This window comes from Centruroides sculpturatus, unplaced genomic scaffold (assembly GCF_000671375.1).
Source record: "Centruroides sculpturatus isolate CEXI.00-Female unplaced genomic scaffold, Cexi_2.0 scaffold183, whole genome shotgun sequence".
NCBI lineage: Eukaryota > Metazoa > Arthropoda > Arachnida > Scorpiones > Buthidae > Centruroides > Centruroides sculpturatus.
Window position 1 is genome coordinate 54167 of NW_019384387.1, and position 13212 is coordinate 67378.

At 34.9% G+C, this 13212-nt stretch overlaps 1 protein-coding gene across 4 annotated transcripts in view; it reads right to left on the reverse strand.

Moving 5' to 3' along the window:
- Nucleotides 1-13212, reverse strand: part of LOC111618111 (paired box protein Pax-5-like) — a 96821-nt gene that overhangs the window by 5676 nt on the left and 77933 nt on the right. For 3 of the 4 annotated variants that reach the window (XM_023359557.1, XM_023359556.1, XM_023359558.1), the window contains exons 5-6: nt 3964-4061; nt 3437-3695 (exon numbers count right to left, since the gene is read on the reverse strand). The exons of the other annotated variant lie outside the window; for it this stretch is intronic. In XM_023359557.1, coding sequence (XP_023215325.1) covers nt 3437-3695; nt 3964-4061 — 357 coding nt within the window. The remainder of the gene's footprint in view (nt 1-3436; nt 3696-3963; nt 4062-13212) is intronic. 4 annotated transcript variants of the gene reach the window in all.

The following is a 13212-nucleotide window of genomic DNA, read 5'->3' on the forward strand; positions in this document are numbered from 1 at the left end:
TCAGTAAAATGAATTATAAATCATCCCTTTAACTGAATTTAACTATAAATCATCCTTATCATCTAATAAACTTAGAAATTTATACGAGTTTAACTAAATAAATGCATTAAATTGTATCCATCTCGATTTGACTTTGATGAAAAATCCGCATCTTTTTTTTAATGATGTATACGATGATGATAGGATGATAAACTATTATAATTTTATTTAATTACCAGTTTATGCTTCAATTTACTAATGTTACACAGTTAAAATAATGAAAAACGGAGACTTATATTGTTAAATTTAAGCATACAAGTCGACCCTCCCCTATAACACTGTTGATTTTTCCGTTTTATATGAATTCCATGTTGTACGAGTCACTTAGATTTTACAAATACGTGAGCCGTTCACAGCCCGGCACACGTTTTTGTAAAATCTAAGTGACTCGTACAACATGGAATTCATATAAAACGNTTCGTGCCATCAACTACAAACTTTTCAGCTATTCCCGTCTCTCTGGGGGGCCATGTTGGTTCCTTCTTTCCTAATTGACAGATGGAAGAATAGCTACTCCCTCTTCTGAAGTCGAATAAAAGGGTTGCTAAGGGTCATAACCTTGATGGATAATAAATGTTTTGGTGAAGAAGCAACCGGGAGGAGAGTTAACTTTCTCACTCTTCATCACACCCGCTGAGAGCTACGCCACGATAACGCCTCGACGAATAGGCGGAAAGTTAAACCCAAAATCGATTCGGTAAATAAAATTACGAACAGTTGCTTCCAGTGTTCATTCTTAAACCCCCCTCCCCCGATTAAAACGTCTTCCATTTTTAAAATATGGAGACTTTAATCCACGAATCAAGACTAGAAACAGATTTATACACAAAGGAAGCGCTTCTATAAGCTGTGTTAATGAAAACGAACTCAAAAATTAGATAAAATTACTAAAAAACAATTTCGAAATTATTCAGGAAAACGCATTAAAATTCGATTTACAAATAAAATAAAAAAAAATCCCCTTTAAACTTATCGATAATCTTAATCTTTCGCTAACAGAACGAGATAAAGTATAGAACGAACGAGTAACCAATAATTTAAATAACGAGTAAATGAGACGAGGCGATTTTAAGTATTTAAAAGAAAAAGAAGAAGGGGAAGGAAGAAGAAGAAGAAGAAGAAGAAGAAAAAAAAAAAAAAAAACGAGACGGAAGTAGATCGAAGTTCGGTTTGTGTAGTGTGTGTAGTGTACGAGCGCGTGTATGTGCGTGTGTGTATATATATGTGTGTGTGCGCGCGCGTGTGTGTGTGTGGCGGGTGTTGAAAAATCTTCAACGAAGTATAAAACTCAATTTGTTACTTGACTGGTTAGCTTTGTTGAAATTCAGCATCTGTTTGAACGTATTAGTTACGGCTGGGTGAACCTGCTATCACTATCCGACCAGCAGTCTGCCATATTAGATAGGACTAGCTAACGGTACCAATAAATTATCAAGTTTCTACTCCACTTTTTACTACTTTACACATCCAGCTACTCTTAGTGCATTTTGACAGAGGACTGTATATAAATCTGTAGTGTACGCTTCTGCTTCGGTGTGTAAATGGAATTTCTGTGTATGTGCAGTTTGGGAACAATCCCACTTGGTGAAATGTCGTCGCCGTGACACCTTTCTGTCCCCACAATTAACCTTTTGACGAAATGGTGATAGACTGTTAAGGAAGGTTCTCCTACTCTCCCCCCCCCTTTTTTTTTAAGGGGAAGGTTTTAGGGATGTTGTTGTTTGAGGCGTAGAGATGATACGTAGATGATGGTTTACGTCATTTTTATAAGATTTGAGGAGTTTTTAAATGATACTTACGAGAGGCCTGGATTTGAGGGGGATTTTAAACCTTGTGGTGGTATCTTTCTGTTCCCATAATTAACCTTTTATGGTGATAAACTGTTAAGGAATGTTCTCTTCTTTTTCTTTTAGGGAGGAGGTTTTTAGTGGTGTTTTTTGCGTGTTTGAAGTGTAGAGATGATACGTAGACGATAGTTTATAGGGTTTAGCGAGGCTAAGAAAGACCTAGGCTTGGAAGAATTTTATAGGCGAAAGGAACATTTAAGCTTGTTGGCGATTTCTTTCTATCCCCACAATTAATCTTTTCATGAAATGATCCCCTCCATTTTTAGGGATGTTGTTTGCGTGTTTGAGGTTTAGGGATACGTCGACAGTGTGTCGTGCTTTAATTGTTGTTTAGATCATTTTTATGGGATTTAGAGGATTTGTAATGAGGTTTAAGATCGGTTATAAAATCCTCCCCAAATCTATTTGAAGCATTTTAAAAATTAAGAAAGAAAAAAAAACCTTATAAGCTTGTTGATGATATCTTATAACCTTTTGACCTTTGATTATAAACTGTTAAGGAATGTCACCCCCTTTTTTACAGGGAAGTTTTAGGAAAATTGTTTAGAGTGTAATGATGATACGTGAAGGAAATGTAATGCTTTAATGACACTTTAGATAATTTTTTATAAGGTTTAAGGTAGGATAAGTTTAACTTTGTAAGGATTTTAAGGTTGTTTTAAAGAAGCAAAACCTTTCTGTTCTTATAATTAACTTGACGAAACGGTGTTAAAGTGTTAAGGAATGTTGCTCTTTTTTAAAGAGAGTTTTTAAGGGATTTGTTTGAGTGTAGGGATGGCACGTGAATGGAGTATCATGGCTAATTTTAATAGTGTTTAAGATAGATTAAAATGTTTTAAGATAAACTTTACGATAGGATAAAAGGATCTAAGGTTTTTAAGGATGATGTAAGGTTGGAGGTTAGAATCGCAGTAGGCTAGATAGAGAGCTTAAGAGGGTTGAAGAAAGATTAAAGAAGCATTCAGAAAAAAATAAATGATTTTTTTCAGGATATAAACCTTATTAGAGAATAGAAAAATAGGTATATTGGGGTAAGAATGAGATTAAAAGTTGAAAAATAATTTTAAGCTCATTTATAGGATATTTAGAATAGAAATATAAAAGATATAGAAACAATTAAGGAGTAAAAAGGTGAAGAGAATATTTTATTATTCTCTAAAAAAGTAGACATAAATTGCATTGAAAAACCCATGTTTGAAAATATAATATTTCGAAGTATTAAAAAAGAGAAAAAATAGGATTTTTATATAAATTCTGCAGCTATAAAAGGTTTCTTTTATAAAAGGAAAATGGTATTTTTAAACTTATAAAAGGCATTGGATACAGAAACGACATCCCTCCAACCCAAAACTCGCAAACAAACGTCAAAATCTCCTAAGAGACCTTGAGAATCCGATCCTCGAAGGACGTCTTTTTTTCCACGTATAGGATTTTCCACCCCCTTTAACAAATAAATAAATAAAATATATATATATATATATAAGCGCGCAGTTGGCATCCCAACTGAATTCTGCACCATTCTCCATAACGTGCTCGGGTTCGAAACTCACCTAACGGAGGCGAATAGACGGCCGACGATTGGACTTGTGACGTCATAGATGTCATGGTGGCCTCATAAGGTGTGATCTCTTGTTTAACATGCTCGTTGGATGCTGTGGCCGTAGTCACCACCGGTGTGAATGCCTGTTCGGGAAACTGTTGGAGGCTGTAGGGTGTACCCGCTGATACAGCAGCTGTAGCAGTACCCAAATCTGGAACCATTGCTGTGGTTTTAAGTTCCTCCTGTTTCGGCCATTTAGGCCACATTTGCTACAAAATAAAAGGATTTAACAACGTCAGAACGTAACAGAAATAGAGGAGAGTTTTTTTTTGTAATTTTATTAAGTGTCGTGACAGGAGGGTTTTCTTTAATTCTATTAATTACACCACCTTTTATTAAGTATCTCGACACTCTGGAGTCGTATTGTGACCGTTTTTTTTAAAGTTTTACACCCGTTCTAGCGTCAATTGCCCGTGTTTTCTTTCACGAGGAGGTGGTAAAGTTATGAGATTTACTTAGACAAAATGTGCAACTCACATTTGTATAGAGCTGGTCTCCATTGTACTGCGTCCTCTGTCGTTTGTTATCGTCGTCGTGAATAGAATGGTCACCATTCAAATCTCGACCGTCATTGGCTGAAAGAAGACAGACGGGAGGAGTTACATTCCTCTGATTGACAGATCGAAGAGGCGAAGTCGTTCTATTGCTACACTTCTTTTATTTATTTATTTATTTAAACCGACAGTCAATGATTAAATTATGATTAAAATAGCATAATTTTATATCGTTAAAATATACAAAAAAAAGAAAAGGTGATTTAATATTTTAAAATTTAACAAAATGGGGTTAAATTAGGATAAAGAGCAAGGCATTTCTAGTGTTTTGAAATGAGAAAAGCACGGTTTAAAATTATTAAAAACACTTCCTGACCTGTTTAAGTTTTAGTGTAAGCTTGTATTCGTTTAGTTTAATGATGTTTATCTATGAAAATTCGCTGACCAGAAGTGTATACCCCATCAAAGCATACAACGTTGTAGAGATTAGAAGGAGAGTGGGGTTGTCGGAGCTGTTTAAACCACAATGAGTGTAATGGGTAACAAGGCAGACCCAATCCCAAGCGATTATATCTACCAGTAGGAACACATTCAATCTGTTGTTGAATAATTGGAAAGATTAGCTTACGTATGAGAAACAGATGGGGACAAAGAGGGGGGATCTTCCCTTCTATGTTATCTCGGCACCAAGTGCATCAACCCTCAACAACTCCAATTAAGTTCCAACCGATCAATAAGCGAACTTTAACGATTATTAATTTAATTATCCGATCTAGTTTAGTAAAAATTTCCATTAGTGATAAGAGAATTGAGCAATTGCTTATAGGAGGCCTTCAATTATAGAGGCCTTTATAAGTAAATTATTTTTACAGAAAGGTCTCCGAAATTTATTAGCATCTTTCTTAAAGGGTTTCTACACAAAGATAAGACGATTGTTTAGCTATTTTTAAGGGTTTATCTTAGTTATCCGAAGGCTCTCGGGTTTCTTCCAGCAAAGGTTTCTATATATGTAACTTTAAAAAGAAAAAAAAAAGTAAAATTTACTAAAGTTTTTATCTTAAAATCGCTTGTAGATATAGCAGCTATATTTAAGGGTACAGAGGGTCTAGAAATTTGCCCATGGAAGCTTTTATTGTAAAGATCTAAGCTATTTAACATGAAAAATACAGGGGTTAGATTTGATCTCGTTATTATAAAGAGGTTTATTATAAGATAGGCGAAATCTCTGGACTAAACATCCCCCTTCCGAGGTAGAAAGTGCTGTTTAATCAGAAAGTTTAGCGAAACGAAAGAGATGCTTAATAACTGCATCTATTTTTACGAAGTAAAAAAGGGGTCTATATTTGTTTACGATGACGTTTTATGAGAAGAGTTCCTTTAATGACATGCATTATCACTCCGTTCCATGCGACAGAACCCCAGCTATGAGATGGCAGACATCCTCCTGGCAAGGAGCCTGATACCACCGTAAATAAAAACCATTCTGTTTAAGTTCATCGCTAATTGACGACATGCTAAGTCCGACATGACATCAACTACCGATTTAGTTCTTAGCAAGTCGCTGACATTGGTATTGCAAGCACGAAGGCTCAGGTATGCCTGGCAGCCGTCTTTGCATTACCAACAATCAATATGGATGAACAAGCTCGCCCGATAGAATGTCATTTTGTGATGTCATTAACGTCACTAGATCTATCTATCCCTGCTGTACTTCTTTTTCCACACGTATTGCATTACCCAGCAGGAATGGTTAAACATCTGCACGAAAATTGCTCTCCTTAACATTACAAAATATCACCTTCTCTAAGAGGAACTTCGGGGGTTATTAATTAATATTTTTGTAAATTTTCTAGTGTTTAATGTGTAGTAAATGCTCTCCCATCGCGTGGTTTCCGATAGGGAAAGTGTTTAGTTGAGTGGTGCTGAAATTCGCTCTACCTCATCTTTTTTTTTGGATTTTTACGAAGGAGGAGAGCGCATTTGGGGATGGAGCTCGTTAAAATGCGGTTATGGATAAGTTAAAGAGGAGAAATTACAGAAAACAAGTGATGGCTGCGATGTGTGCTGGAGTGGAACGATCACAATGCAGCAGCTGTCTATTGACTCGTCCCAAGAGATGCCAATGGTTCTTATCGAAGCGACCCACTGGCCTTGTAATTACAACACTTTCCTATCGGCCAACGAAAGGTTATCGAGAGCGGGGAAACACCAATCATCGTCACACAATTGATGAAAGCCTTACCCTCTTATATAATACAGATAGAGCCTTTCCAAGTGCGGATAGTAAAGTGCAACAAAAATATAAAAAAAATACAGGCTTTCTATTGAAAATCCGTACGTACAGCTTCTGTTATCTTCATCTAAATCTGTTTTTCTTTTTATTTTTTCGTAATTAAAAGGCTCTGCATGTGTTTAATTAACGCTCTCACTTTGTATAAATTCAAAGCCTTAATTAGTATCTTCGTTTAAATTAAACATTTAACCTGAATTAACCGGTTGTAATCCTGTAATTTTGGCTACGAAATCTTTAATGTGGCTATTTCCCTTCAGGCTTTGATGAGCCTGAAGGCGTACGGACGTAAGAATTTTATCGTTGGAAAAGACTTTTATAATTCTATTAAATTAAGGAAATTTACGAGAGTAAATATTATAGAATCTGATTTTTTTAAAGTATGGAAGGCCTAAAAAGGCTTATTAAATGGGAATAAACACATTAAAAGCTGTATAAGTTGGGGTTAGATGAGGCATTGTATTACGAATAGAGCAATAGTTTTAGCTCTACACAACGGATAGAAGTTAGTGTTATTAAGGCTTAAGAAGGCTTTAAATTAGCAATAAGATATATAAAAATGAAATTAGATCTTCCGTTTCCCGTTTCAGAAGCCTCCCGATGAATAATTTGATATAAAATTAAGGCTACAATAAATAATATAACAGTCATTCTAACTTAAAATCTAGATAAAACCCTGTTACGAAGCATATAAATAACATTACCTCAATATAGCGTTGGTGAAAGAGGAGGAAAAGCAATGTAAAACCCTCGAAATAATGTTGTAATCATAAACAATTATCTAGCAACATTTAAAAAATAAAAATGGAGTCAGAAAGGAAGAAGTTTAACATCCGAATACGTCACGTGCATCCGTTGTCACATCAACACATGTTATTCTCCATGTTGTCTTAAGGAATGTGACAGTTAAACGGCATCCCCTCTTCATTCGTAGAAAGGGAACCGCCAGATACAAACAACAACCTCCTTTGTGAGGCCAATTTTAAAAAATATTACACATTTTTTAGGGACTAACATGTTGTACTAATTTATACACCATGTTTTTTTTTTAGGTATGTTTACAAAGGAGAGAAGACGACGTATCTTTAGTTGAGAGGCGCATTAATGAGTTTCTATGGATCGATTTGGCTCAATCACGATTCTAATCTTTGTGGTTCCACTTAAATCAGGCATCAACCAAGCCAAAAATTAGCTGAAGAATAAAAGGTATGCTGATAGAACCACTAGACAGCCAATTTCTCGGCTGGAAAGCTACGAGTCAATGGCTGCCTTCCTTCGTCATGGCCGGTCGATTTTTTGAATCCCTAGGATTAGGGGGGAAGTTTTTGTTGCACGAACATTCTCCCTAGACTTAGGGAAAATACCGTACTTTATTTCATCACTTTGTTGTGGCCAACCGAGGGATTTTTTCGTCTTTTGTCGTCCATACCATTCGATACGTCTTCCAGCCGTGAAATCAAAGATGGCGGCTCGATAATCTCCACGACTACCCCGTTTTGTTTCATAACGTAAAGAAGGACACACGAACTTTGATATTTGGCGATTCTAGAATGTGTTGCCTGTTAATTTATATTGGAAGTGGGAGCCAGAAACCAAACTTTGTCCTCTCCCAAAAGTTGCTATCCGCGGGGAGAGAGAGAGAGAGAGAGAGAGAGAGAGAGAGAGATGTATACTATTCATTGACTTCCTTCCAAACGGGTGATTGTGTGCGATCGCTCATCTGTATCGAGTCCTGACCGTGGGATCGTCCACCAACTGGGTCTTCAGTAGAAAGGACCTCAATGCTATAGCCTCAGTGGTCTACAGAGGGCCTGTCAACGACAAGCGAGTTATAGGTCTATAGAGAAATGGTAAGGGAAGATACAGGGGATGAATTCGTTCCTTGAAGCATGTTTAAAAAAAAAAAAATAAAAAAGAAAAAAAAAATATATATATATATATATATTCAGTTAAAAGTATTGTTACATACAAGGAAGTCCTTTGTTCTTTAAAAAATCCGTAAAAACTATTGTTGACAACATGAGAAGTTAAAATGAGCTACTGATATAGAAGTCAGATGTTTTGTAGCAAGTTTCTCGCCGTCCTCTACTCCACCCACACAACTCCTTCTTCATTATGAAGGCGCCTGTTGTTCTGTTGCCAGTTTCGAACCCTGCAATCGTCGTAATAAAGACCTTCTAGTGTTATAACGTTACTGGTTAGTTGCCAGAAACTTTATCGCTAAGTCATCGGAGTACACGTCTATTTGTCTGGCGGTGATACAAGAGTCTGTCTTGATGGATTGTTTCCATGTCATCCTCATATTTCAACAGCGAGATCTGGCGGACGTTATTTAAACTTACGCCAACTCACTTGGCAAAGTGTACAAGAGAAGTTTATAAGGGAGAGAGAGGGGTGTTTTAGAACGCGTATAGATTGATTAGTAAGGCATGCTTGGTATCATCCGTCTTGTCTGACTGATCTCGATTCCAGATTAAATAATCTGGCACACGAGTTTTTTACTCGACCCCCCCTTTGCAGATTTATTTCTCGGATTCTCAGACGTGATATATATTGTTGTAAGTGAAACGCCATCCTAGGAACGTGATGGAATTCCAACCTTTTGCAATACACGTCGGCGAAAAGAGGGTTGTTCCCGATGACATCCGAAAAGATAGTCCATTAAGATTATAACAGGGATGATACTTTTAAAAATAATTTGAATGCCTCTTTGTCAAAAGGGGCATTGCGGTAAGTTACCGCTGTTAACTTTCATCTGTGATGTATCTTGCGTTATTTTATTTGAAAATTAGTTTAAGTTTTTAATAAACTTTTTTCCCAGTTTTGAGCATAGGAAGAGGAGGATGAGAAGAAGAAGAATATTAAAAAACAAAAGAAAACAATATATATATATATATATGCGCTGTAGTGATAAGTCACTTGCCTGGGTACTGTCCGTAGGTACCTAAGGTGGTGCCGTACGTGTTGACAGCATTAAGTGCTGGGCCTTGGACGGGTTGCAAGATGGTCAGGCACGAAGAAGACGTGGGGGTCTCAGCCATTGCCGGAGATGGTGTACTAGTCACGTCACTATTGCCTACTGGGAAATCATGCGGGACGTCACATGCTGACGTATTTCATGCAGTACAACATTGTACAATTTAAAGCAATACACAATTAAGCATTATCTGTAGTTGCTCTGTAATGATTTTATAAGAAACTTTCCCTTTCTTTTTAGTACAAAAATCTTCCAAATTACACTCATAAAAAGTACATATTTATATTTTACAAACTTTAAGCAAGGTTTAAAAATAATTTAAAAATAAAATAAAATAAATTAAATTTATTTAATACGTCACGCAAGCATACATTACTTCATTTNCAAATACGTGAGCCGTTCACAGCCCGGTACACGTATTTGTAAAATCTAAGTGACTCGTACAACATGGAATTCATATAAAACGGAAAAATCAACAGTGTTGTAGGGGGTCGACTGTATTATAGTATCTCAGTGACTCGTAGATATGATTTTAAGGATTAAATACATAGTTAGATCCATCTATATGTGTATAAGTAGTATTTAGATAACTCTTCGAGGTAATATAAACTGTATTTTATTCATTAAAACCCCCCTTTCTTAATTAATGATAGTCGTATTTGTTACTGTAGCAGTACGTTATTTATCCTCAATTTTTTTTCTTCAAAATTTTTTATGCTATTAATCTTTAAATTATATTTATTATAAGAACGAAAAGTCGAAACTATTTAAGTATGACAATACCCGGAAGTAATAAATGTGCCAATATATTTCTCATCTTGTGCATTCCAAGACATTTTGGAACCAAACTATGACAGCTCATATATATAAATATATATTTTTATGTCAGATGTTTTCTTTGTTTTTGACAATTCTACCTAAAAATAAAGTGCATGTTTCATGCATTGTTAAGTCATGCTACACTAACTCTATGTAGGGACAATGACCCGAAAGTCGTCGTCCCTCTTAAAAGATATAGGAAGAAACTATGTGAACTAGCACAAATAAAAATCGAAAAAAAATATATATATATATTTCAGTGTGAAAAACTGCTATTTTTTTTAGTAAATTTAAGGTTATAATATAGTAATTTTACACTATTTTTATACGAAAAAGTACAGTAAATTGTTATGAAGTCGTGTTGTTCGGTACCTTTAATTGAACGTCTACAGTACTAAAAGTATTGATATTACCTTAATATTTTTAGGGGTTTTAAAGTTATTAAAGTTAGTTTTATTCACCCATAAATTTTCATTAAAATCGAATGAAAAGATTTTTTATTTATGAAGATAATTTATGTAAATCGGACTATAACGCGCAGTTATAAATGAATTTTAAAGAAATCGATTTATAAATTAAATATTCGTAAATTTCTTAATTTTCTATGCTATTTTGATAATAAAACAAGCATTTTTAAAGCAATTTTTAAGGTAGAAGATTTAATTATAATCGAGTTAATTATTATTATTATTATATGATTGAAATGAAATTGGGATGAGATAGTGTATGTATGGATTAAGTGCAGCGGATGTTCGACCACTGATGACGTTCAGGATGTGAAAAGAACGGAAGGTATGTCTCCTTCCTCCACTGGATGCTATTGTTTTACATGGCAATGTCGCGGACATTGTTAGCTGAGTCACTGGTTAGTGGAGAAACGACTTTCACTAAAGAGAGCAACTCGAAGAGGGAGGAAATGAACGGCTGGCTTCTGAGCGTTTCCTGTATGTGCAGCCGAGACGCCAACCGTACATCAACGTCAAACGGTGATGGAGCTGCTAGTGCTTCGGTCGAATTGGCCATTTTCGTCAGTCCTCTATAGACCCGTCCCATTGCTACCCCCCCCACGACAAAGAAATTGCAGAGGAAAGGTTTTCGCCTTCATTCAAAGCTCCTGGCCTCTACACAACTCAACCTCCCCAAAAACCCTCCCTCACTTGATCGACACACTCGCTACTGGTCGCTTGTTCCACTGGTCCTTTAGGTGACGCGATTTCGACATTAGGACCCACTAGAAATGCTTTTATCTGATAAATTCGCTTTGAATGTTGTATTGTGATAAACTGCCGATTTTCCTAGACAGAAAGGTGTTTTTCTATACGCTTTTTTTTATTTTATATATATATATATATACACGCAGAGACTTGGAATTTTTACTTTGAAGTTTTATAAACTTTTTGCTATATTTTATCTTATTTTTTCTTAAGAAAGTGAAGTGTAATGTGTCACAGTTAACCGTGACTTTATGTATATAAATATTAAAAGCGTGTCCTGTAGAAACGAAAGAAAGATAATTCTAACAATGGCGATCACCCCACTTCACTTAATTAACTCATCCCTGTGGGGATGATCTAACTCCTCTTGTTTATCTCCCGAATGGAATCCTATCTTTCTGTTTACTCGTGTTATTTCTCATTTATTATCGTCCTGTTTCTCTTAACGCCAAACACTTCTTCTTCTTCTTCTTCTTCTTCTTAATTACTTCCTACCGCACGATTCTGCACCCGAAAACATAAATTTTTTATCGATGTAACACACAAAAATACTTGATTTTTTATGTATTCATCAGCTAAATATTCATACGTGATCGATTGTTAATGAGAAAACTTTACTTACGATTCGCGTAGAGATCATCTTAAATAACGTTCGAGTCACAAAGTCGCGGTTTTTCTATTATCCTTTATGACTTAATATAGTTATTTACGTGTAAATTGTTTCGATAACTTGAAAATTCTCTATAATATATTGTCAAAATTGTGTTGTTTTTACAACAAAAAAACAAGGCTTGTAAAATACCGATACCAAGATCACACCTTCATAAGTTCGTTTATAATTAAATTATCCTTAAGGATAGAATCTTTAAGGATAATTTTACATAATCGTACACATCTTTTACGTGTTAGACACGTCCAACATTCTTAAAAATTGATCCTGAAGAGGAATCACATGTTACTTACTACATCATAGCTTTGTAACAGAACAAGCTTATTTACACCCTTTTAAATGTAAATTTTTGTTTCATTACTCCTCACGAAAGATAACCCTTTACACAATTGTTCGTAACTTTAAATATTACGTCTATCTTTCGACCCGTTACGTCTCTCCCGTAACGAGAGATAGTTACACATCTCTAATCCTCGTAACTGGATAAATAATAACAGGAGTCATCATTGATTTGGTCAACATTACTTTTATTGTTAACGTCTTTTGAGCGGCTAACAGAAAACGCCAAGAAGAAAAGATAAATGACCTATATCCATTCAGAAATGTTATCGGTAGAAGTCACCAGAAAACTAATTAAATTCTTAATTTTTAATTACTAAATTTTAATAATAATAATAATAATAATAATAATATTCTCTTTATTAATTTCCAAAATAAAAAAAAAAAGAAAATGATCACGGATTTATCACTCCGCAGCATCCTTCATCCGAAACATTTCTGAAGGTTATCTTATGATACAGATTCCAGATATACATACTATCAACTGTTCTTTTTTTAATAATGAGTTTTACAATGAATCGAGATGAAATTTAACAAGGAAAAAATAGTCTAAAAAAAGAAAAAAAAACACTATTTCAGTTGGTCATGTGATCCTGAAAAAAAATACCCCAGAAAAATTACAAATTCGGGACGAATCTTCTGGCCAGGAACCACATAAGTTCGTTGATCATCATCATCTGGAGTTTTCAGAGCGATTTTATCATTAAAAAAAACGTCTCTAAATTAATTTTTTTGATACTAAAATTCACTTTGGAGAGAGAGAAAGAGAGAAAAAAAAACGAATTTGTTCTCTAAAATCGTGCAAAAAATCGTCTACAAAACTGGTAAAGAAGTAAGCAAAATTAAATAATAATATAATAATAATAATAATAAAAGTTCCAGTTTTGTTTATCGTTTTTTTTAATATATTTATATATATATAT